General features: G+C 33.9%; 1 protein-coding gene across 1 annotated transcript; it reads left to right on the forward strand.

The window, feature by feature from the left end:
• The first annotated feature begins 7,592 nt into the window (after positions 1-7,592).
• Positions 7,593-8,234, forward strand: LOC100806570 (uncharacterized). Its single transcript, XM_003516857.4, has 2 exons — positions 7,593-7,853; positions 7,933-8,234. The coding sequence occupies exons 1-2, from the start codon at positions 7,733-7,735 to the stop codon at positions 8,061-8,063; spliced, it is 252 nt and encodes an 83-aa protein (XP_003516905.1). The 5' UTR covers positions 7,593-7,732; the 3' UTR covers positions 8,064-8,234.
• The last annotated feature ends 19,023 nt before the right edge of the window (positions 8,235-27,257 follow it).

Consider the following 27,257-nt stretch of genomic DNA (forward strand, 5'->3'; position numbering starts at 1 on the left):
GGATTCAACAGATGTGACAAGGACCATTGCTGCTACATTAAGAAATATACTAATAGCTATGTTATCCTTGTCATGTATGTTGATGACATGTTGATTGCAAAATCTAGTATGGCAGAAATTAACAGGTTGAAGCAGCAGTTGGCAGAAAACTTTGAAATGAAGGATCTTGGTCCAGCTAAACAAATCCTTGGTATGCAAATTCTTAGAAACAGATTAGAAGGAATTTTGAAGCTGTCTCAGGAGAAATATATACACAAGTTGCTTGACAGGTTTTACCTTGAAGATTCTAAGACCAGGAATACCCCTTTGGGGTCTCATTTGAAGTTTTCAAAGAAGCAATCTTTGCAGACAGATGAAGAAAAATGTTACATGTCAAGAGTATCATATGCATCAACAGTCGGGAGTTTGATGTATGTTATGGTGTGTACCAGACCTGACATAGCACATGCAGTGGGAGTTGTCAGTAGGTTCCTATCAAATCCAACAAAGGAGAATTGGGAAGGCGTAAAGTGGATACTCAGATATCTGAAGGGTACCTCCGGGATGTGTTTGTGCTTTAGAAAAGACAATCTCACTTTACAGGGATTTTCAGATGCAGACTTGGGAGGAGATTTTGATACCAAGAAAAGCACCATAGGCTACATTTTTACTTTGGGAAGTACTGTTGTGAGTTGGAAGTCTAAACTTCAACATAGAGTTGCTCTCTCAACCACGGAAGTCGAGTACATAGCTATCTCAGAAGCAACCAAGGAGATGATTCGACTAAAGAATTTTCTCAATAAATTAGGGAAAGAACAAGATATTGCTTCAATGTTCAATGACAGTCAAAGTGCTATAAGTCTTGCTAAGAATCCAGTCTTCCATTCTAGATGCAAGCATATTCAATTAAAATATCATTTTATCAGGGAGTTGATAAATGATGGAGACTTATCTTTGCTAAAGATCTTAGGATCTGAGAATCCAGTAGATATGTTGACTTAAGCTATTACAACTGACAAGCTAAGGCTTTGCATTGCCTCAGTCAGTCTTCGAGGATAATTAAAGATGAAGGCGCTACACTAGGTAAAGAGTCGATGAACTCATTGCTTACAAGGAGTTGCTAGAGTTTGGAACTTGGACCCCAAGTAAGAGAATTGTTAGAGTTATGGTCTTAGTTCCTTTGTCTCACATCGCTTGGTTTGTAAAATTTGTGTCTCATTAGTGTTATATATAGAGACACCTTGTAAGCTTTAAAATGGGCAAGTAATAAGAAAGTTTTCTTTGTGTCTTCTCTCTCTTCTCCTTATTCCTTTCTCTTCTTCTTATTGCTTTATACTAAAAGAAGGATGATGGATTCAATGTGGCAATGATGAGATCTAGTGGTGTCCACTTTTAAGGAACCCAGTGCTCAAGTTAGTTAGAGAAGATGTGGAGTGTAACAATGAGGATTAGCTCCATACATTGTAGGAAAATTTTCCTTATATATGAGTACTTTTGGTAAGAAAGTTGTTACGTCTTTACAATGCATGTGGCCTACATGGAACCTTGTCAAAGGTCACGAAGGATATCTAATGATGTAAAAGTTGCCCAATCAACCTATGAAGGTAAGCTTGAAAGGTGGTCATGATGTAGGTCAAGCATGTAAGAGGTCCTAAATTATCAAGTTAAAAGGATTTTCATGAGAGATTGTAGAAGTAATATCAATGTTGTATTCTTACAAGGTAGGAATGCATGCTAATGAAGGGTGAAGAACAATAGGTCGAAGGTTAATCTAGCTAGAACAAAAACCAATATTGATATAGGATTATCATTGTAATTCTACTTTTATTGATTAAGTCTTGGTGATTACTGTAAGACACAAGAAAATACAAGAAGAGTGATTGAATTGTGTTTTGAAAGATTTTCAATTGGTTAATATATGTTATTAAAAATTTGTTCATTTTATTTTAAAAAAAAACTATAAAAATTGAATTTAACAATCAAACAAGTCATTTTGATATATGATATTTTAGACTCTCTTAAAAATTGAATTCTTAATTACCTCAAAATCATCCATATCTAAACACACTTTATGGTTAGCATCCAACATAATTTTTTTCTCTCCTCACGAATTATGTTAAATACTGGTTTATAGCAAAGAAAGAGAAAGTATAAAGGTTGTCTAGAGGGAAAAGTTGAGATCTATCTTGTTTTGACGTTTATTTTAGTTTAAGTCTACTTTTGGAACTTCTAGTTTAAATTATGTATATATATTTTTTATTTTTCAATCTTTTGAACAAATTTTTAAAATTAAATAAATACAATCTCTATTTTTTAAAACTAATTTGTTTAACAATATGCATTTTGGATAGTTAGAATTCGACATTTTTAAATCCATTTAAATGTGGATTTTTTAGTAACATATACTAAAACAATAGTTTCCTCAATATGTTTCTACACACTTTTGAGTAGATGTTACCGCACTAGTTCTAATAAGGTATTATAGTCCTTGTTCGAAAAACGAACTTTAAGCTTGAAAACAAAAACAAAAAAATAAATCCAAAAAAAGGACTCAGAAAATCATGACTTGACTTGAGATCTCTTAAACACAAGAAAAGAAACATAAATATTGGCAATTAATAAAAACAAGACTCTTGTAACCTTTGAAGTTTGAAATCTAAACCTTAAACAAAAGTCTAAACTGGGGACTAAAGGCAAGTTAAATTGAGCCGAGTCACTTAGACTCGCGGGAAAATATTAACAGGTTATACGTTAACGGGTTTGAAAAACTTCAAAATATAGACAAGGAGGTCATAAATTCAAAGTATTAATATTTTTGGACAAATATGTCATTTAACTTAAAGGACAATTATCAGACAGAACATCATTGGACAAATAACTGAGTTACAGGATAATTTTTTACATTATACTTTATTTAGTGGTTAATGCACAGTATAAGTAATTTTGTGTTGTATCTTATTTTATGTGCTTATGTACGGGACAAAATAGTATAAATTTTACTATAAAATCCTAAATGCATTTGCAGCACCTTAACAACACAACAAAGGAGAGACACCTCCACGGTGGAGGCACGACCCCTAACACCACCGGGCACAGGGACTGGCGGCGCTAGGTTGCCATAGGGTCACGGCGATGGCGACATGGCGGCACGATGAGGCCTCGTCAAAGTTGGCAAAAAAAACATAGTGAGAAGGAGGAAGATGATGATAAGAATATTTAAATAAATTAACAATGAAAAGAAAGAAATAATGAGCAAGAAGGAAACAACAACACTCCATACGACTCTCATCAACAACCAAGGTGCCCATGTCGGTGGTAGAGATGGTCCTCATCGGCGACCAAGGTACGACGTCTGGAGGGGGGGATGTTTAGAGAAGGAGGCGCCTATGGAAAAAGAAAAAAAATGAGATAATGAAAAGTCAGAAAAATAGGAATAGTATTGTATTTTTACTTTAGTTAGACCCTAGACAAAAAGTTATATGAGATTAAATGAGTTATATGTTTTTAGATATTTGTCCAGTTCATCATTATTTATATTTGTACTATCCCTCAGTCATTTTTTAAATTAAACGTAGGACAAATATTTTTGTGTTGTCATGTCCCTTATTTTTTAGCCAATCAAACGCTCCCTTGGACATGTTCCTCACATAAATGCACATAAATCTCTTTTCTTTTTTATAATTAATGTAGTATTTTTCCGCTTATGATAGGAGTATATATTTTTAAATTAAAATAAAACAAATAATTACAAAATTTAATATAATTATTTCATTATTAAATATTTCTTATTAAAATTATATATATTTAATTCATATGCAGATGCGAATATGCTTATAAAGATAATAATTTTAAAACAAATGTTTACATAAACTAAAATAATGCAAGACATGTGTGAATTTAAAATTATTTGAATATGAACTAATTTTGATAATGATTTTTATATATTTTTTTAATATTTATATACATATCCTCTAATATATAATTATACTAAATTTAAAATGATTAAAAAATACATGGAAAATCATAATCAAAATAAAAATAAACAAATTATATATTGTAAACTTAACACTTGTGCATGGCTAAGGTTATTATACTAGTTCTAATAAATTTAAGAGTTTGCACTATTTTCCATAAGGTAAAAGGTATTGCTAGCTATCTAACATACAGATCAACTTGTTAGAAATGTTTATCGCTCTGCCCGTTCCCGTTCCACTAATCCGTATGTAAGTTAGTTTTGAGACATTTAGGTTTAGAAAGTTAATGTAATGTATTTTGACTAGTTTGATTAATTGTACTTCGGTCATTAACTACAATTAACCTAGTCCAAATTCTAATATATTTATAATTTACTATACATAATTTTCATATATATATATATATATATATATATATATATATATATATATAATGTCAATATTATTATATTATAATCGCAAATCAAATTAACACAATTTGTCCCATATATTTTAAGTATTAATTAGGTCTAGTTGGAGTTAAAATAAATAACTATTAAAATTTCAAGTCAAATAGGATTAAAGATGAACTTATCCCACAACAGCCCTACAACCTACCCTCCGATTATCTTAAGAAACATATTAAATAAGGTACAAAACTTGTTCTTTTTAAAAGAAAATGTCAAAAATTGGATGAACATTATTTAATCAAATTTTAAATATTAGAAGAGACTATAGAGCTGAAGTAAAACAATGTTTGGGGATTTAGCTCATTGTATAGCGCTGGCTTCTTGTGCGGTTGCAGGTATTGATACCCCACATCTCCTTGGTGCTTTTTATTTTGCTTTATCTTAGTGACATACGAATTCAAGTTTTTACGCTATGTGATGTGGAGTTTTTCTTTGTTATGGTTCCTCCTAATTTTGACGTTGTCAGGAATGGGGAATTTTTCTCTGAGCCCTACTTCTAAGCCTTTTTCACTACCAAATCTCACAAAATTCGCTTGGTTTTGGTGACATTAATTATAGGTTTGACACTATCAGCAATGGGGAGTTTCTCTTTAAGGAACTTGCATTCTTCTTTAAGAGATATTTCAATTCTATTGTTGTCTCTCCTTAGACAATACGAATAATATGGTTTTTATTTTTTTTATTGGTTTTTAAAAGAAGCCAAAGCATTTTTTATTGAGAATAATCTTAGTTAAATCGAATAGAATTAAATAAAATTATTCCTCCAAATATTTAATATAATTATATACATATGACTTAAATTTGAAATCATATTCTAATATTATATTTAGAAAAAAAAAACATTTTGATCGAGAAACATTCCAAGGTCATGCAATAGTATGAATATTTAAAATAATATTTTATTTATCAATGGGTTAACACATTTAGTCGAATCTTCTACTTGCACTGGCTATGACTTAGATTCAATTCTTAGTTTTTTTCTATTGCCAGGCGATATGTAAATTTCACTACAAATGTTTAATAAAATTGGTAGTTTTTTCTTGCCATGTAAGTAGAAGTGTCTTTCTCTAACATAACTTTTTCTAAAATATATATATATATATATATATTATTTTCTTTACTAAAGTGTGACATGGTAAAAGTATAGAACGTGATTAGTGGCAGACCCAAGTTAAACGGGAGGGGATGCACTTATTATGAGAAACATAAGATTATATTAGTGTATTGTTTTTTTTTCCACCCCTGTTTTAATAATTTAATCTCGTTGTCTTCAATTTTTTACTTATTGTGAATATTTATCTCTTAGTGATAATTTTTTCTTATATTTTGCTCCTTTTATATTTTATTTAATTGGATATTTCACTCTATTTTATATTCTTTCATATGTATAATAATAAATATTATTTTTTAAATTGATAATAGTTTAATTTCAGCATCTTTATATATATATATATATAAGTATTTTACTCTGTTTCGGTGGCGTTCATGAAGAGTTTTTCTCGAAGCCCGCCGGCGCCTAGGAAAATCTTTAGCTTTTTCATCGTAAATCTGAGTGAGTTACGCTAAACTGCTACGGCCACTGGCCAATGGTAGATGAAATAAGAAATATTTGACATTCCGTTTCTTTGAAAATTATTGTATGCTTATCTTATTATATTTACACTCTATTTTTGTTTACATTCCATAATTTTGTTTATGTATTACTATTTCGTATTTCTCTCATGATTTTTATCTTTCAATATTAAGGTGTTTATTTTAAGAATAGTTTTAGTCTTGAAAATAAGATTTTCTGAAATGATATCAAAAACCTTTTAGGTCACGTTTGATATCCTTAATAGATTTAAAAAATTATTACAAAATAAAAATATTTTAAAAAATTAATAAAATTTCTTTTCTTTCTTATTAATCGTTATTATTTTATAATACATGAATAATGAATTAATAATTCTTATAAGAATAAATTATACCCAACTTCCTCCATGATTCTGATTTGGTGAGGATGATTTTAAAAAAGTTGGAAAACAAATTTTAAATGAAAATATTTCTTCAAATCTCAACAAACGCATAGAAATGTTTTCTTTATTTACCACGATATTCCGATCCAAACTTTTGAAAATTGAAACTCCAAAACTCCAGTGAACTTAGACGAGGTCCCACCATAAACTATGACCTAACTAAGCTTATAATTTTTGGGAGTTTACTCTTATAAGGGGAGTAAATATAAAATAAGAAATCTAAGTATTTTATGAAAAAGTAACAGTCAATATTGTAATATATTTATATTTGGAGTAAATAATGTATGTACAGAAAATGTAAATGATCATACTTCAGTTAATTACAAATCTGTATGTATAAATTTATTAATTTTATAATAATTACTTAAAAGTTTTAACAATAATAATTTTTATCATTTGATATTATAATTTTTTATAATAAGAATATATTAAAATTAAACTCTATAATTTATTATAAGTATAATTTTTTACATAATCACAAGTATCTCCGGTTTTAATTTAAAATTTAACTCTATCACATGTTTGTATTTAGAGTGGGTTGCTTATAGTGTGTTTTTTTAGATGACAGGTATTTTTTATTATATATAATTATGTTTGAGTCGCTATAGATATAGGTTTTCCTCTAAGTATTTAATATTGTCGTATATTCAAAACTTAAATTTGAGACATCTAATTATATTGTAGGTAGTTGATTCACCTGTTTGATGGTTATTTATAATTATTTATTGAAATAATAAAAATAAAAAAAAATATTTAAATTAAAGTATAATGTACAGCATATAAGATTTTATCCTATTTTTTCTCATTTTCTCCCCTCCCGGGACCAAACATAAGCTTACTGACTTTAGAGCATGTGGATTTTGTATATTTAGTCTCTATTTACAAACCAAGAAACCCCCTCAACATTAATTTAGACAAAGAGAAAACAAAGGTTCGGCTCCACGGAGACGTAGGGGAGTTGGAAACGTGTGGCATCATTTCTGCGTATCTTCCAGAAGCCCACCCTACCCTACCCAACATCTCAAACAATCCAAAGGGAATAAAATAAGACTAATAAACCATCCCTCTCTTCTAGAATCATGTAAATAAAAATGTCCCATAACTTGGCCTGTCACTATCACTATTTTTTTGTCATTTTCATTTGTGTGCCAATAAATATAATAACAATCATGTTGATCTAGATATATTTCACACCCAAAACCCCCAATCTTGGAGTTATTCAAGTCTCACAAAGCTCTCTCAAATCTAAATTCTTCAAGTGCTCCTCCTAGCTCAAATTAAAGGTTTTTGAAGCTCACAAGCAAAAATTTGTGACATGGGTATTGTGAATAAGGCTCGTGTGTTGGTGGTGTTGGTAATCTTGATTGCTTCATCAGTGGCAGAGAAGCCTTCTGTTGTGGAAGCAAGGACACTTTCCTTAACATCATCTCATCAAGGTGAACAAAAGTTTCATAATTAGTCTCCCTCTCTTTTATCTAGTGGTATGGTTGCTGATTTTGTGTGATGAAATTTCAGGGTACTCGAAATTTTTTGCCACGCTTGGACTTGTTTGCAAGTGTTGTGACGGGGTTGGAGGTGCCTGCACAAGCACGTGGACAGAGTCTTGCTCTAACCTTCAGTGTTCCCCTTGGAAATCACACTCATGAAAAGTCTCCTAGATTTTTCTTGTTTTTATTTGCATACATATTCTTTAGGAGATATTGTAGAAATTAACTCTTCAATCTGATTTGTGTTCTATGTATTGTAAATTTTGTGTATAGTTCTGCTAAAATTTGGGATGTATTTGTCAAGAGCAATAGCAAATAGAAGTCTAACTACCACATCTCCACTGTGGCCTTACTATTCGTTAATCATTGGGACGATGGCTTGATGGGAAAATGGCAGTGTCAAGAGTTTAAATTTATAAGGGTAACTAGGAAGTTGTGGGTACTAATACACTATACCGCATAATGACAAAGGGAACCAGCAAAAACTTTTGAACAATCCTCGCCTAATACACCGTTAAAAATGGGTGAAGAGTCTTAAGAATATTAAATCTCGGACTGAATAATTACGATTATTGTTAATAAAAGAAAATTTTCTAAACAAATGTTATTTCAATATTGTAAAATGAAAAGATAAAGAATTGTATTTTTTTGGGGTTAAACTGATATGCGAGTTTTTATATTTTTTGTAAAATTTTTAATTAGATCATTGAACTTTTTTTTAATTGAATTTCTAAATTTTTATTTATTTATTTTTTCCAATTAGGTCCCTATCTAATTGTCGTCTTGAAAAACTAATTACAAACACTTAATTAGAGGTGTAACCAGTGAATTGGTGTTTTTAGGGTGTGTTATAATATAACTAAGAGACTTGTGAAAAAATATATAGGTTGAACTCACCTACGGAGATACATAAATGTGGTTGTTGAAACTTGTGATTCTTTAATACATTTTAGTGTCTGTTTAATTCTTACTTCTTATATGTACGTTATATACTCGTTATAGGAACTTATAGGTCTATGTATGCATGTAGTGTGGTGTTTTGCCTTGATTGCATAGAAAGTATGATTTTGTTTTTTGATTCCTTGTTTGTAGCGATGCTAATGCCTTATAGTTCAATGACCTATATCAAGATATATTTCATAAGGAATACTATTTTGATCGTACCTTTCGATTCTAGTACAACCCATTTCTTTGTGTTGCATACTTAAGTCAAGTGGTTTTATTTTACTTGTAAGTCCTAGCATAATTCATTCCCTATGCTATGTGTTTGTGCTAAACAATTTGCCTCTTGATGATTCCGTCACAATCAAGCGATTATCGATATCTCCATATGTGTGTACTATATAGTCATGTTTTCATCTCTAAAATTCATTTGAATATTTGTTGTTGATTCTGAATGGATAATCCTTCTTGATTTACATTATTGTCTCCTAGCTAATCAGGTGTTAGCCTTATTGTGCGCTAGTTATCTTCCAACCACGCCTTGTTAAACTGTTTAGTAAACTTATCGTGTCATTGTATCTGTCACTAGTAGAGAGAGACTTTCGCCTTTGGTAATCATGTTAAAGTGTTTCAAGAGGAAATACCCGAGTACACATGATCCTTGTTACCCGTAGACGGAAGTCAAGATTAGTAAGTCCTCTACCTATGTTCCTTGAGAATGTGCTTAGTTTATCACCTAAGTGCGAGATTGAGAATCTAGTAGGTCTAGTACCCATAGAAAACTATAATCATAGCTCCTGGGGGATGTCTAGTATAGATTTGTTAAGCGTAGTTAGGAAAGTTATGAGGAGTAGTTAGAAAGCTTAGAGTGAAACCTTGAGGGGAGTGTAAGGTCGTTAGTAGGGCGTTGTTGGCTGCGTATATAGAGGCTCGAGAGTGAGCATTCTTGCATAAGGTAGATGGCCTAAAGGATTAGTGATGATAGTCATATGTTTAGTGAGATAGATCTTAGTTCTCCTTGCTTATTGATCTGGGAAAAGTCTGAGGATGCTCTGAGGACTACCTTAGGACTCGTCATAGTCTCTATGTGTACTTGATCATGTCTTGACATGCAAGGTTATCAATATCGAGAGTCTACACAGACTCGTGAGAGTTTCTACGAGTCAACTCGTAGAATCGACTCGTAGACTCGCAAGAGTCTACTTCGTAAAAAAAAGATATGGATAATAAGTAAATATATTCAAAATGCACCAATTTGCAAACAAATGACAATAAGCTCATAGTTCATACTTCATATTAGTCTATTACAAAACACAACAACTGACCCTACAATGTTGGAGTTGGATCAATCTTGTTACTGAAATTCAACAGAATTATATTTTTCATATGTGAGGAGATGGAAAATGAAAAAGAGAAGACAAAATGAAACTTTAAAAACACCAAGAAAAGGTATAATTTCTTAACTTTCTCATATTTAAAATTTGCTTGTGTATTATTTTAAGTTTTAACTATTTCTAATATAGCATATTTGATATCTATTTTAAGCTTTTGATCTAGATAATTTAATTTTCGTGGAACCTAATGATGATGCACAATCTGAGGAAGACCTTGATGATGATGATGGAGATGGAGATGGTGATGAAAGTGATGATATTCATGGAGATGATCCTATTAGAGGATTGGACATGCTTCTTTGAAAACATTTGTGCTTTTTTAATTATTTAAATGCTTTAATTTTGAACACTTATGCATGGTTGTCAAACTCTAGAGTCAACTCGTAGACTCTTACGAGTTTACACGAGTCCACTCCGAGTCCACGAGTCTGCTAAAAAACGAGTTTGCTTCCGAGTCAACTCGCGGGACTGAAGTAAACTCTTAAACTTGTAAGAGTCTACGAGTTGACTCTAGAGTTTGACGACCATGTTGACATGATCGATGCCCTGTGTGTTCATGGGATGCATGGACAGGATCTCCCACCTTGAGTTAGATGTGGTGGTGAGCCTTGTGTTACGTGTTGTAGTGTGTTCCAAGTTAGGCTGAAGTATGTGGAGTATCTTAAGGATGTTGTAAACTCTTGGGGATCACCTTTTGTGCTAGGCGTCTTAATATGTGTTTTAGTTAGATGATGATAGCCCTTAAAGTATGCTATGTCTAGATGAGAGGTAGCTATAGATCCTTCTCAGGTAGAAGTTTCTTTGGGATGAGAGGGAACCTAAGATTAAGATTAGACACCCCTAAGTAGTAGCCGAACCAGGAAGTTGTTCAAGGACTCCTTGAGTTAACCTTAACCCTTGTTAGAGATGACTCAAGTGATTTGAAGCTTTGGTGATGTCCTTGAAGAGAGTAAACTCTGAGTTTCATAGAGAAGTCAGTCACCGTAACCAGTTGAGTGTTACCTTAGCCAAGTAGGTCCTTGTTAGAGTAGTAAAATATCCAAATTAAGTTTTAAGTTTAGAGGAGTACTTATAGGAGGCTAAGTAGTGGCCTACGTCTTCTCGGCAACTCAAGACTCATGGAAGGATTTATCCTACACATGATCTAGAGTTAGTATCCATGGTGTTCGCCTTCATGTTTTGGAGGCATTACCTTTAGTCTGATACATTGTGAGAACCATAGGAGTTGAATCTGAGGTAGAAGAGATGGGCATAACTCTTAAGAATCTTGTTGTGAGTTTAGTTTCAACCATAAGAGCTAGCTTAGTAGTTGGAGCTTGAGTAGGAAACCCTTGATGTGACTAGTGTCCTAGTTAGAAAGTTAGACATCATTAACAGCAGTCGAACCCTCAACCTTAAGTGTGAAGTTATATAGTGGCGTGACTATAGGTGTGTCAAGATTACCTTAGGCTTGAACAAGTTTAGGGAAGTGAGGAGTTGTTTGCTTTGCTTATCTAGTTAGCACCTAGTTAGTATTAGGTAGGAAACCTTAGAGTGAAACCGTTAGAATCCCTTGAACCTAAGTGAGAGTTATGAGTCAAGTATACTGAAGTGAGGAAGATCGTGTTGAGGGAAGTGACCTAGATTCAAAGGTAGGTAAATCATGTATTCTCGAGAGTCACATGTGGACTAGGATTGATAGAGCGTTGAAGTCTCGAAACTTATACCTCTTTTCTTGAATTGTCCCATGTTCAAAAAAGAGTCGGCCATGTGGCAAATTGTGTTTCCATGTGTTTGTTTGTTTGTTTCAGATCCTCATCAGTGTCTTCTAAGGTATTACCCTACTCCAAATAGTATGTCCTTCACATTCTATTATCGTTGAGACGTCACCCTTGTGATAGAACTTAACTTACGAAATACTATCTTTGAGGAAGCAAGAATCATTGGCCTTAATCGCTAAGTGCAAAGGAGTCGAGAAATCGAAGAGCGCTTCAGGTGGGTACATAGCCTAGTATCGAGAACCAAATATGTAATCTCTTTCTTGTCATTCTTTCAGCAAAGTTTCGGGGATGAAACTTCCTTTAAGGGGGTAGAGTTGTAACACCCCATTTTTTGTAAAATAAATAAAAAGAGTTTTATTTTAAAATTAATAGAGTTTTTAGAAATAAAGTAAACGAGAGAAAAGATTTTTGTTAATTAAAATAAGGATTTCATAAACTTAGAAAATAAACAGAGTAAAATGATGTTTTAGAAAATAAAAAGATGTTTTAATTGGTTATTTATTTAATGTAGTAAAATAGAGTTCCTTTTTATAAAATAATAAAATAAAGAAAAATAGAGTAAATAATAGGTTTAGAGTATCCTAGCTATAAATAGAGACATATTAGGTCAGTTTTTACATTTATGATATATTTCTACGCTCTCTCTTCCTCCCAAATTCGTTCTTCATTCTTCCTCTCTCAAAACCTTATCTTTTTCTGCATATATTCAAACCTGTCCTAGTAAAACTATGATCCCAGACCCATTAACCGTTGGATCATCCAGAAATGTGGAGACCATCTTCGAAACTCATTTTCACACATTCTAACCGTTGGGATTTGCAAAATATTCCTGTAGAGAGAGAAATTTTTCTCGCACGGAGACAGTGAAATTCAGGCTCCAATCCCTTCTCCTTCTCTTTAATGCTTGGAAACTCTAGTAGATCAACCAAAGGAAAAGCTTGCAAAATATTAGGGAATTGCTAGAGACACCGCTATCACTGTTGGACTATACATGTGAGCCCACTTAGAGGTAAGGGGTGAATTTATCACAATTGGGGTTTAGAGTAAGCATGTGTAGGGATCTTTAGAGGATCAAATTGGAGTTAATTGATGCGTTTGAATTTTTCCTGTACAATGATAACTATAAGTTGCTCTGGTCAATTGATGTCTTGATGCAAATTGGATGGTTTAATTGAGTGTTTAGCTTTGAACTTTAGAAACCTAGAAATTTGAGAATTCTTGATTCTTGCATGTTTTCTTGAAATTAATTGAGGGGTTTTGTTTCCCATGATGTGATCACATGTTTTGCTCTATTCTTTTTGAATTTGGATGTGTTTTGAGGTCTGGATTGTATTTAATTTGCTTCATGAACTGGAGGTTTTTCATGAAGCACGACCGTGATTGGTGAGAGCACGCCTGTGCTTAGTGAAAATCAATTGTTTTAAAAGCCCGTACCATTTTCCTGACAACGTGAGTTAACTTGTAGCCTAACACTGACTGATAAAATGATTGAATTAGGTTTTGTGATCTTCATAAACGTTGTAGCCCTGGATATCAGCTAACAAATTCCGTTGGTTTCACCTAATTCGGAGTTGTATAGCGCCCTAGAAAGTAAAATTACTGAGCAAAGGTCGAGTTATCAGGATTAAGCAATAATCCAATGTTTACCTTAGGTTTAGACATAGTTAATAGTCAAACCGGTTTTTCTGATCAACATAAGAGTTGTAGATAATTATCTTAGCTTTCATACAAGATAAGCATGAACTTAATAGGATTATTACATCCCCCCTGTACTTGTAATTTTACTCTACAAAGGTCATAGTAACTTAGGAGGAAATGTAAGGATATACTTGTTTACTTTACATGTACCTGTGGTTGCTATTAATTGAATGAATAAGTGAATTATTATATGTCTTAAATGTTGGAAGATTGCAATTGTATGATTTATATGATGTATAAGAAGTGATAATATAGTTCGATTATATATATATATATATATATATATATATATATATATATATATATATATATATATATGTGTTTTATGCCATGTAAATATTACTATTGTGTGATGTGTATACGATTCATGAGGTGTAACGACATGATGTTTTGGGATTATGAAATTGTGATTGAGATTGAGTATAAGTGAAAAGTTGAGCATGTGTTAATTTATGAGATACACGTGAACATGTAATGGTGGATTGTGATGTTGTGAGATGTTAAATTATAAACATGGAATTTGATTGTGAATAAGTGTTTAGTTAATACTTGATGTGATATTACTTGTGTTGTGAATTATGAATTATACAATAATCCAATTGGTGTTTCCCTTGAGAAAATTGTTTATGCACGAGGTGTTAAAAGGAAAGTGTAGGGTTCCAAGTTAGGAACACGAGGTGTTAAAGGAAAGTATAGGGTTCCAAGTTAGGAACCTGAGGTGTTAAATTGTAGCACAATGTGTTAAACGTGTTTGAAAACAAGTGTGAGGTCGTGGGTATTGCATAATTCATGAGTAGTGTCTGCGTGCAAAAGTTGTTTTAGGGGTTGGATTTGAATTAGGAAGGTGAGGCCCTAAGGGATTCTTCTGAGTCTATGCCTTGAGGGTAAATACACTCGGTTTAAGTGCTCTTTTAAGCCTATGTTGATCCCATATGGTTGGAGCATTCTCCCAAAATAGAGTGACCCTAACTGGTCACTTTTTTGAATTTATGACTCTACCATGTGCTTTGTTTTTCTTTATTTTCTCTCTTAGGGCAAATACAACTTCTCAAAAAGTGGCTATAAAGTGACTTGGGTGATAACAAATATGATAGAAATTTTCAAAGCGAGTAATTTCGACAAATAATTCATGTTTACCTTTACTCCTTATGCTGGTGTCTTGCACAAAACCGTGATATTTGATTAGGCTCTCTAAGTAAGTCATGATAGAAATGGGTCTCTGAGAATAATATTTTGTCCACCATGAATGAAAATTTTGTGTGCTTAGGAAACAAGGCTCAAAAGAGGATGGTTGGAATTGCAACTTCACTTTAGGGATGTCATTTTTATGACTTTGGGAAAAAGTGATTCCTCTTTTTCGATTTGATTAGGTTTAATCCTTTTTTGATATATCGGCACTGGGGAAGTTGACATGGGCCAAATTGTCTTGCGAAAATTTAGGGTTGGTAAGGATAAAATCTTATGTCCTTCGAAGTAGTTCCAACGAAAATGATGTCCCACGTTAGGAAGCTGCTCTTAATTTTTTCTCTGTGTATTTCCTCACATGTCTTGTGTTGAATGTTTTTAACATGATTCTTTAGAATTTCCACCGATTAAACTTTCTATAGAAGCTAGATTCGATTTTCTACGGTTCAAATTTCTTGTTCTTGTTCTTGAACCATAAATTGTGTTAAGTTTAGATTCCTTTGAGTTTTGTCTTGCTATTTTTTTGGCTAAAACCTAAACCATAAAATTCTTACAAAAACATTAAAGTAGAAGAAAACCTCAAAAATCTAGAGTGACATGTTCGCTCATTGTAGTTTTGCCATAAAAGTCATGTCTAGTCGTGAAACTTGTCACATAAGATTCCTTATGTTGTGCTAAATTTATTTTCTTGTTTCTTTGTCTAACTAATTTGTCCATGAGTGTATGAAATTTTTTTTAGCCTATTTTTTGAGTTGAGTCAAATCTTATATGTTAATTAGTCCTTAACATGTTCATGAATAATTCTTAGAGAGTCTTTGATTGTGAACCTTTTCTTGAACTTTTAGGTTTCCTTATGATTGTGTCTATTGTGAATTTGAGTTTTGGTGATTGAATTGTTGGCTGAAATTTTGATCCTAAGTGAAGGTTGAACTCCTAAAACAGTGGTAAACAAGCCTAGTGAGTTTAACATACATAGGAAAGTTAAAAGTAAGCCTAAGGCAATCAATATACCATGCTTAAAAAAATTCAAAGTCTGAAATCGCTGGTGTTGGCAGCTTGAACATACGAAATTGTAAAATTTACTAGGAATTGGTCACTACGAATTTTGATATGAAAATTTTACTGAATTTTCTAGACATCTAGAAAAAAATTAAAAAAGAAAGAACAAAGTGATTTGGATAAAAGGAAAAAAAAATAAGAAAAATCAAACAAGTTGGCAGAAAAATCAATGTCCAGGAAAAATATTAAAAAAAAGTAAAAGGGAAGTGTGCTTGTTATTTTGGCTCAAAATTTGTTCTATAATTAGTGCTTATTTTAGACTAGTTCTGAAATTTCAATTGAAAAGTAGTGTGAAAACAAGTACCAAAACTAGAGGTTTCTTGAGTTTTTTTTTTAAAGTTTTTTTACTTTACTCTAGAGCCATTCTAGGTTTCTCTTTGAGTCCTAGCTTGCTTTATATGTTTTTCATTGCTTTAATTGTTGAATAGTCCTTGAAAATTTGTCTTGTTAAAACTCTATTGGTTTAGCTTTTATTTCATTTTTGGTCTTTGGTTATTGCTTGTCTCTTTGATTCCTTGTTTGTGAGTTGCCATATAGGGAATTGGAAAGGAGGATTGGTGCCATCCATTGAAGAATTGAGTCAAGAAACAAGGGTCCAACCACCTTAAGAGCTATTGGACTAAGAAGCACTCCAAATTGAGTGAAACACCAAAGAGAGAACAGCCACCAAAACTGAGAACTTTTTTTTTGTAATTTTGTAATTGGCAATTTACTTGTAGTTGGACACTTGTATGTTTACCTTCATTGCTTTCAAATTTTGTAACTAAAAGGTCTTTCATTCGAAGTAAGTTGGGAGTATCCAATAGGTCACCCTACTTCCATTTGTGTGTAATAATTTTAGGCAATTTTCCCTTAGGATAGTGAGTGTTTGTTAGGAACCTTAAATGTGGTCATGCGAACACACTTTTGATCCACCTAGTTTACATTTCTTGCTTACCTTCATAGCTTATTTACTTTACTAGTCACGTCTAGTTTATCTTGTTATTGCATAATACTTTCTTCTTGCTTATCTTGAGTTCTTTTGAACCCTAGCTTTTACCTTTTGCAAATCCCTAACAAGAAAGAACCACAACTTAGGAACCAACATGAGTCATCATTCATCTAGTGTTAATGGTGAGGGTAATAATCATAAGGACCCTCTATCTAGAATATTAGATGAGTTGAGTTCCCTCAAGTTATGGAAAGAAAAACTAGAAAGAAAAGAAAAAGGAAAAAAGAGGGTATAAATAAGTCAAGATGAGAGGGAACAAATATGAGAAGAAGAAAGAAGAAAAATACGAAAAGAGTTAAGAAAAGAAAAACATGCCTCCTGTAGTAGTCATGACTCATGCAAGAGCCTAAGTGAAGAACTTAGTGCCTATTATAGAGAAATGTTGGATCAAGTGACCTCGAAATAATTAAGAAGGGGGGGTTGAATTAATTATGAATATGTCTTGACTAATTCAAAATTTTCCTTCTTAATGTTATTAGATTCAATTAGGCTTTACTGCTAAGTTATGAGAAAGTAAAGAACAGAAACAATAACTTAGACAAAAGTAAAGCGAAAATAAAAAGTACACAGCGGAAAAGTAAAGAGTGTAGGGAAGAAGAAAACAAACACAAGTTTTTATACTGGTTCGGCAACAACCCGTGCCTACATCCAGTCCCCAAGCAACCACCGGTTCTTGAGATTTCCAATAACCTTGTAAAATCTTTTACAAGCAAAGATCCACAAGGGATGTACCCTCCCTTGTTCTCTTTGAACAACCAAGTGGATGTACCCTCCACTTGAACTGATCCACAAGAGATGTACCTTCTCTTGTTCTCAGTATTACAACCCAAGTAGATGTACGCTCTACTTGTACCACAAAGGATGTACCCTCCAATGTGTTAAGACAAAGAATTCTTAGGCGGTTAGTCCCTTGAATCTTTGTAAGGGGAAACAAAAGATATCTCAGGCGGTTAGTCCTTTGAAATCTTTTGTTTAAAGGGAAGATGATCGAGGCCGTACCCGAATCAAATAAATCTTAAAATGTAGTAACTAGGAAGTGATCCTAGGTCGTTTCTCAACGAGCAATGATACACCAAATGTTCATAATAGATAGTAGGAAATAACAACAAATTTGGGGGGGGGGGGGTTGTTTGCTTTTGTAAATTAAACAACGAGTAAAATTGAATTAGAATTTATCAGAATTAAAATACGTTGCTTCCCCTTGATTCACAAGCAAGTCTCTTATCCTAGGTTGCGAGAATTTATCCTTTATCAGTTCAACCACTTAATCCAACCCTAAATTAAATTACTAAGTGAAATTTAACATAAAGCATTCATTATGTGATTAAGCATCACACACACCAATTACTCATAAACGATCATTAAGCATGAACGTAAATTAAGCGCAGAGACAATTAATCAAGCACTAAGCATGCATGAATTAATAGCAACAAATTCAGAGTAATTAGTGAAGAGGAAAAACTGAACAAAATTTATCAGTAATAATAGAACCTCATAGAGAACTGTGCTTGATCCTCAAGAGAAAACAACGCTGCAGACTTAGCCTTCCATTAATCAAATAGAGAACAAAATTTTATTGATAAAACTAAAAGTCTGAACTGGAATTGTAAAAAACGAAAATAAAAGAGAAAGAGAAGAGAGACTAAAACTAAAAACAAAAAATAGAAGAGAGAGAGAGAGGAGAGAGAGAGAGCGAGAGAGCTAAACTAGAACCTTGGTGCTGTTATATAGTTTTTCAGCCCCAAAGCTTACAAATCTCTTTTAAATCCAAGTCCATAAATAAAATAAATTCAAATCTAGATAAGATAAGATAAGATCTAGATTAAATAATATCTAGATGAGATCAAATCTAAAAAATATCTATATAAGATAAAGATAAGATCTAATTTTGTAGAATAAAATAGTTTGCCCTCTTCAAGTCCAAGTCCAATTCTGGATTCAAGCCCAATGCTTCATTAATTCCTGAAATTAGATTAAAAATATCAAATTAGCTTAATGGGCCCAAATAATAAAACTTCCTAATTAATTTGACAATTAAGATAATCAGTACTTAAAATGGTGCAAAAAGGGTTAAGAAATAGGAGAAAATAATGGTACATCAAAATCCCCCATACGTAGCCTTTTGCACTCCTGGGCAAAATGAAATAAAGAACAAAATCCAAGGATATCAAAGAGAGACAGACAAAACATTTACATATTTCTCAATGAACATCAAGGAATGAAAGGAATGGGTAACATATAACATGAAGAGATCCAAAGAGTCAAGACATTCGTGAAAATCATCCAAGCAACCCAATCATGGCAAAATAGTTAATCAGCTCAATAATGAAAATGATTAAGCCTCACAAGATATACACTCTATCTCTCAAGTGTCTAGGCTACTGTTTACTCTCGAAGCACCCATGAAAACAAACACCACATAGACTTGGCAAAATTCTAAAATTGACAAACAACTTGACAACACATGCATATGAGGATCAAAAGGTATTTAAAGGTTGTAATGGGGCCAAGGACAAGGTAGGGAAAAAAAATATGGAATAAGTAGCTAAATCCCAAAGGAATAGAGGAGCAATGGGGAATAAGTGGAAATTAAGCACAAGTAGTAAACCCAAACCCTCTAATATCAACAAAATCAATCAAGGCTCCCAAATCAAGTCCTCATAACAAGACCTCATTTATTCAACTAAACTTCTTTTCTTCTTCTTTTTTTTTTTTGAACAGTACGAATTTGCAGCAATTGAATTTTTATTTTTTTCGATTTTTTTTTTTGAATTTTTTGTTTTTTTGTTTTTTTTTAAGAACGAATTTGAAGATTAAAGCAAGAACTAGGCAGTATACAAATACATCAAGCATGGCCAAAAATCATATCTTCCAATGAAACATACCCCCCACACTTATTCCCAGCTTATTCCCAAAACAATTCCAAAGCTCCAAAATTCCTTAAGGGTAAGGTGATATCATGGTTTTTCACTTAAGGCTTGTAATGAGCTTCAAAACAAAGAAAGGGGAACATAGGCTCAAAGGGGCTATCAAAGGAATTAATTCAAGGTAAGTCCATTTGGCTAGAAGCTTATAAGAACAAAATTGCCTAAATCATTTCCAAATATGCATGTGAATTAGGAAGCATCAACAAGAATTAAGCCAAGGCTATTGTGCAAGCAATCAATGGGGCAAAAAACACCAAAAGATTATGATGATGGATGGCTCAAATTCTCACAAAGGTAAACTTATCACTTTCAAATTGAGCTTTCAAAACTATCATGACATGTAGAGGAAAAACAAGGATTTCAAATCACAAAATGTCAAGAGACTTTTATTTTCAGAACAATTACCCATTACTTGAACATATCCTATAATTCAAAGACAAACATGCAAATTTAACACAACAAAACTAACAAAATTAAACTAATTTAACACAACTAACAAAACCAAAACCAAAGAACACACTCCCCCCCCCCCCATACTTAAACAACACATTGTCCTCAATGTGGCACAATTAAAAGATTAAAAGCAATTAAACCATCAAATAGAATCAGACAAATGTAATAAAAGTAAAGAAGGAGATAGGAAAGAAAAACTCCGTAAGTCATGGTAGAGGAAGAGTAGGGTGGAGTAAGGAAGTCTCTTCCACCACTACGTCCACTAAAGAAGGGTTTGTGAGGAATGGCTTAAGTTGGTGTCCATTGACCTTGAAGCTCTTTTTTGTGGAGTCGCTTTTGATCTCAACTGTACCATAAGGAAAAACATTAGTAACAACAAAAGGACCAATCCACTTAGACCTCAACTTACCACTCATGAGTCCAAGCTTAGAATTATACAATAACACTTTTTGCCCAACCATGAAGTCCTTCTTAATTATCATGCTATCATGGAACTTCTTGGTCTTTTCTTTGTAGAACTTGGCATTCTCGTAGGCTTCTAGGCGGATCTCATCAGCTTGATCCATAGAGAAGTTGCAAGTCTTCACTGCCCAGTATTCTTTGTGCTCAATCTCCACTGGAAGATGACATGTGTAGAAGCAAAGCTTCATGGTGAATCAAAGGTGATTCAAAGGTGTTTTGATGATAACAATGATGATGACAAAGGTGATGACAAAAAGCTCAAAGATCAATCAAAGAACAACTCAAGTGAATCAAGTACAATTCAAGAGTTCAAGATAAGAATCAAGAAGAATTCAAGACTCAAGAAGAAATTCTAGAGACAAGAATCAAGATTCAAGGTTCAAGATCTCAAGAATCAAGATCAAGATTCAAGACTCAAGATTCAAGAATAAAGAGAAGACTCAATCAAGATAAGTATTAAAAAGTTTTTTAAAACTTTGAATAGCACATGATTTTTTGACAAAACCCTTTACCAAAGAGTTTTTACTCTCTGGTAATTGATTACCAGATTGTTGTAATTGATTACCAGTAGCAAAATGAGTTTGAAAAAGTTTTCAAACTGAATTTACAACGTTCCAATTATTTTCAAAAAACTGTAATCGATTACAATGTTTTGGTAATTGATTACCAGTGCCCTTGAACGTTGAAATTCAAATTCAAATGTGAAGAGTCACATCCTTTCACTTAAAAGCTTTGTGTAATCGATTACACTAATTTGGTAATCGATTACCAGTGACAGTTTTTGAATAAATCAAAAGATGTAACTCTTCAAAAAGGTTTTTGACTTTTTCAAATTGGTTTTAAGTTTTTCTAAAAGTTATAACTCTTCTAAATGGTTGTCTTGACCAGACATGAAGAGTCTATAAAAGCAAGGCTTTGTTTTGCATTTCAAGCATCTTGAACACTTATTCATACAATCCTTTACAAGCCTTGAATCTCTTTGAACTTCTTCTTCTTCTTTGTACCAAAAGCTTTCTAAAGTTTTCTGGTTTTCCAAACCTAGAAATCTTGTGCTATTCATCTTTTCATTCTCTTCTCCGTTTGCCAAAAAGAATTCGCCAAGGACTAACCGCCTAAATTCTTTTTGTGTCTCTCTTCTCCCTTTTCCAAAAGAACGAAGGACTAACCGCCTGAATTCTTTTGTGTCTCCCTTCTCCCTTGTCAAAGAATTCAAAACGACATAGTCTGAGAATTCTTTTGATTCTTCCCATTCCCTAATACAAAAGTGTTCAAAGGACTAACCGCCTGAGAATTCTTTTGTATCCCCATTCACAAAGTATCAAAGGTTTAAGCGCCTGAGATCTTTGTCTTAACACATTGGAGGGTACATCCTTTGTGGTACAAGTAGAGGGTACATCTACTTGGGTTGTTGACTGAGAACAAGATAGGGTACATCTCTTGTGGATCAGTTCTAGTGGAGGGTACATCCACTAGGTTCAAAGAGAACAAGGGAGGGTATATCCCTTGTGGATCTTTGCTTGTAAATGGATTTTTACAAGGTTGAAAGAAATCTCAAGGACCGCAGGTCGCTTGGGGACTGGATGTAGGCACAGGTTATTGCCGAACCAGTATAAAAACTCTTGTGTGTTTGTTTCCTTCTTCCCTACTCTTTTACTTTCCGCTGTGCATTTAATTTCCGCTTTTACTTTCTGATAAGTTTCTCTTCTACTCTTCATTCTCTTAACAATTTAGTAAAATCCTTAGAAGAGTAATTTTTTAATTAGTAAAGGTTTAAGAATAATTAATTCAACCCCCTCTTCTTAATTATTCTGAGGCCACTCGATCCAACAACATGCCTTTCCAAAGACAACCCGATAAGGAGACATTCCTATGGGTGCGTTGTAGGCAATCCTATGTGCCCAAAGAGCATCATCTTGTAGAAGCAAAGCTTCATGGTGAATCAAAGGTGATTCAAAGGTGTTTTGATGATAACAATGATGATAACAAAAGATGATGACAAAGGCGATGACAAAAAGCTCAAAGATCAATCAAGAAAAATTCAAGAGTTCAAGATAAGAATCAAGAAGAATTCAAGACTCAAGAAGAAAGTCTAGAGACAAGAATCAAGATTCAAAGTTCAAGATCTCAAGAATCAAGATCAAGATTCAAGACTCAAGATTCATGGATAAAGAGAAGACTCAATCAAGATAAGTATTAAAAAGTTTTTCAAAACTTAGAATAGCACATGAGTTTTTGACAAAACCTTTTACCAAAGAGTTTTTACTCTCTGGTAATCGATTACCAGATTGTTGTAATCGATTACCAGTAGCAAAATTGTTTAGAGAAAGTTTTCAAATTGAATTTACAACGTTCCAATTATTTTTAAAAAGCTGTAATCGATTACAATGTTTTGGTAATCGATTACCAGTGTCTTTGAACGTTGAAATTCAAATACAAATGTGAAGAGTCACATCCTTTCACACAAAATCTTTGTGTAATCGATTACACTAATTTGGTAATCGATTACCAGTGACTGTTTCTGAATAAATCAAAAGATGTAACTCTTCAAAAAGGTTTTGACTTTTTCAAATGGGTTTTAAGTTTTTCTAAAAGTTATAACTCTTCTGAATGGTCTTCTTGACCAGACATAGAGAGTCTATAAAAGCAAGGCTTTGTTTTTCATTTCAACAATCTTGAATACTTTTGCTTTTCCAATGAATCCTTTACAAGCCTTGAAATCTCTTTGAACTTCTTCTTCTTCTTTGTACCAAAAGCTTTCTGAAGTTTTCTAGTTTTCTAAACCTTGAAAACTTGTGCTATTCATCTTTGCATTCTCTTCTCCCTTTGCCAAAAAGAATTCACCAAGGACTAACCGCCTGAATTCATTTTGTGTCTCTCTACTCCCTTTTCCAAAAGAACGAAGGACTAACCGCCTGAATTCTTTTGTGTCTCCCTTCTCCCTTGTCAAAGAATTCAAAACGACATAGTCTGAGAATTCTTTTGATTCTTCCCATTCCCTAATACAAAAGTGTTCAAAGGACTAACCGCCTGAGAATTCTTTTGTATCCCCATTCACAAAGTATCAAAGGTTTAACCGCCTGAGATCTTTGTCTTAACACATTGGAGGATACATCCTTTGTGGTACAAGTACAGGGTACATCTACTTGGGTTTGACTGAGAACAAGAGAGGGTACATCTCTTGTGGATCAGTTCTAGTGGAGGGTACATCCACTAGGTTCAAAGAGAACAAGGGAGGGTACATCCCTTGTGGATCTTTGCTTGTAAATGGATTTTTACAAGGTTGAAAGAAATCTCAAGGACCGCAGGTCGCTTGGGGACTGGATGTAGGCACGGGTTGTTGCCGAACCAGTATAAAAACTCTTGTGTGTTTGTTTCCTTCTTCCCTACTCTTTTACTTTCCGCTGTGCATTTAATTTCCGCTTTTACTTTCTGATAAGTTTCTCTTCTACTCTTCATTCTCTTAACAATTTAGTAAAAGCCTTGAAAGAGTAATTTTTAATTAGTAAAGGTTTAGGAATAATTTATTCAACCCCCCTTCTTAATTATTCTGAAGCCACTCGATCCAACACATCTAGCCTGGTACTCCAATCTTTCCTGCTTGGCTGCACAATCTTCTCTAAAATTCTCTTGATCTCCCTGTTAGAAATTTCTGACTGTCCATTGGTTTGGGGGTGGTATGGTGGATACCCTGTGGACAACCCTATACTTTTTAAGCAAGGCATGCATTGATTTGTTGCAAAAATGGGTTCCTTGATCACTAACGATTGCTTTTGGTACTCCTAACCTACAAAACAGATTAGATCTGACAAAATCTACAACAACCTTAGCATCATTAGTTCTAGTGGGCTTGGCTTCCATCCATTTTGAAACATAATCAACTGCAAGGAGAATGTAAACATAACTAAAAGATACAGGAAAAGGGCCCGTGAAATCTATACACCAGACATCAAACACCTCACAAAATAGCATAGGTTGTTGAGGCATTTGTTGTCGCCATGTAAGTGCACTTCCTGCTCTCTGACACTACTCACAAGTGTTACAAATCTTCCACGCATCTTTAAAGATGGTGGGCCAGTAAAAGCCACAGTCAAGCACTTTGCGAGCTGTCCTTTGAACACCCAGATGACCTCCCGATGCGGAAGAATGACAGAACTACAGGACTGAGTCAGTCTCATGATCTGGAATGCATCGTCTAATGACCTGATCACTGCACAATTTCCACAAGTAAGGGTCATCCCAAATAAAATGCTTAGCATCACTTTTAATTTTATCTTTTTGGGCCTTAGATGCTAAGGGAGGAAAAACAAAAGCAACTAAATAATTGACAATGTTAGCAAACCAGGGAGTAGAAAGAGAATCAGAAATACTATACAATATATATAAATGATTATCCGGGAAATCATCCCGAATGGGTGAGTCCTCATCAGACACATGTTCGATCCGACTCAAATGATCAGCAACTAAATTTTGTGCTCCGCTCCTATCACGGATCTCCAAGTCAAACTCTTGGAGCCAAAGCATTCATCGGATCAACCTAGGCTTCGAATCAGCCTTCTTCAACAAGTACTTTAAAACTGCATGGTCAGTATAAACAATAATGCGAGTACCAAGCAAATAAGAACGAAAATTTTCAAGAGCAAAAACTATGGCTAGTAGCTCTTTCTCAGTAGTAGTATAATTCGCTTGGGCAGCATCTAAAGTCCTAGAAGCATAATATATCACCCTAGGCAATTTATCAATTTTTTGAGCAAAGACAGCCCCCAATGCATAATTGGATGCATCACACATAAGCTCAAAAGGGACTGTCCAGTCAGGTGCCTGGATGATGGCGGTGGTAGCCAGTGCTCTTTTGAGGCAATCAAAAGCCTCTTTGCATTTATCATTTAAGTCAAACTCCACCTTCTTTTGCAACAGATTGGATAGTGGAAGGGCCACTTTGCTAAAATCCTTGATAAAGCGCCTATAAAACCCTGCATGACCAAGAAAAGAATGAACCTCTCGCACGCAAGAGGGGTAAGGCAATTGTGAAATAACATCTATTTTTGCAGGGTCTACCTCTATGCCCCTACTCGAAATGATATGCCCTAAAACTATACCTTGTTCTACCATGAAGTGACATTTTTCAAAATTCAGCACAAGGTTAATTTCAATGCATCTACTAAGAACTCTATCTAGACTATCCAAACATGTATCAAAAGAGGATCCATAAACAGTAAAATCATCCATAAACACCTCTATGCAAGTCTCTAAAAAATCACTGAAAATGCTAAGCATACACCGCTGGAAGGTACCAGGGGCGTTGCATAGGCCAAAGGGCATTCTCCTATAGGCAAAAGTGCCAAAGGGACAGGTGAATGTGGTCTTTTCTTGATCCTCAGGAGCAATATGAATTTGTAAATAACCAGAAAACCCATCGAGAAAATAGTAATGAGATTTACCTGCCAAGCGCTCAAGCATTTGATCAGTGAATGGTAGGGGAAAATGATTTTTTCTGGTTACCTGGTTCAGCCTCCTATAATCAATGCAGACTCGCCAAGTGTTCTGCACTCTTGTGGGGATAAGCTCATCCTTTTCATTCTTGATCACTGTGAGGCCTGTCTTCTTAGGAACCACTTGGATTGGACTCACCCACTGGCTGTTAGAAATGGGGTAGATGATTCCAGCTTGTAAGAGCTTGGTCACTTCCTTTTTCACCACATCTAGAATGACGGGGTAGAGTCGCCACTGTGGCTGCCTCACTGGCTTAGCTCCATCCTTTAAAAGTATCCTATGCATGTAGCTAGATGGGCTAATACCAGGAATGTCTGCTAAAGTCCATCCAATGGCCTTTTTGTGCTTCTTGAGAACTAGCAACAACTTCTCTTCTTGCTTAGCATCAAGGGAGGCAGAGATGATCATTGGAAATTTTTCCTTGTCCTCCAAGTAAGCATATTTGAGGGTTGCTGGTAAGGGCTTCAACTCTGGTGTGGGTGGTGGCTGAACAGTGGGAGGAACCATGGTAGGAGAAGAAGAAGGTTCCTTAGCCTGTACCTCATAAAGCAAGTCAGAAGTAGATGTACTTCCTGCAACATGGTTAGTGCATTTTGACTCTAAAAAATCAACATCAAGAGGTACAACACCCAGAAAATCAGAACCAGATTCAAATTCAGATTCATTCTCAGCATAAAAATCAGACACAAGATCAAATTCAAACTCAGATTCAGATTCAATGCATAAGGAATGACAAGTATGCAGATCAGATAAAAATGGATGTTTCCTACCAGAATCAAAATCAAACATATAATTATCAACAATCTGATCAATTATCTCAGCACAAAAAACAGAATAATCATCAGATGGATGTTTCATGGCATCAAGAATGTTAAAATGAACAACAATATCACCAAATTCCATAGACAATGTGCCAGCATAAACATCTATCTTGGTTCGGGCTGTTTTCATAAATGGCCTGCCTAAAATAATTGGAATTGAACCATGGGAAA

This window comes from Glycine max, chromosome 1 (genome assembly GCF_000004515.6).
Source record: "Glycine max cultivar Williams 82 chromosome 1, Glycine_max_v4.0, whole genome shotgun sequence".
NCBI lineage: Eukaryota > Viridiplantae > Streptophyta > Magnoliopsida > Fabales > Fabaceae > Glycine > Glycine max.

What these genes read in the sequence shown, in the direction of transcription:
- LOC100806570 (XM_003516857.4), top strand. Translation starts at nt 7,733, where the DNA reads ATGGGTATTGTGAATAAGGCTCGTGTGTTGGTGGTGTTGGTAATCTTG. An exon ending in CTTAACATCATCTCATCAAG is followed by an intron (nt 7,854 to 7,932) that starts GTGAACAAAAGT and finishes ATGAAATTTCAG; the next exon opens with GGTACTCGAAATTTTTTGCC.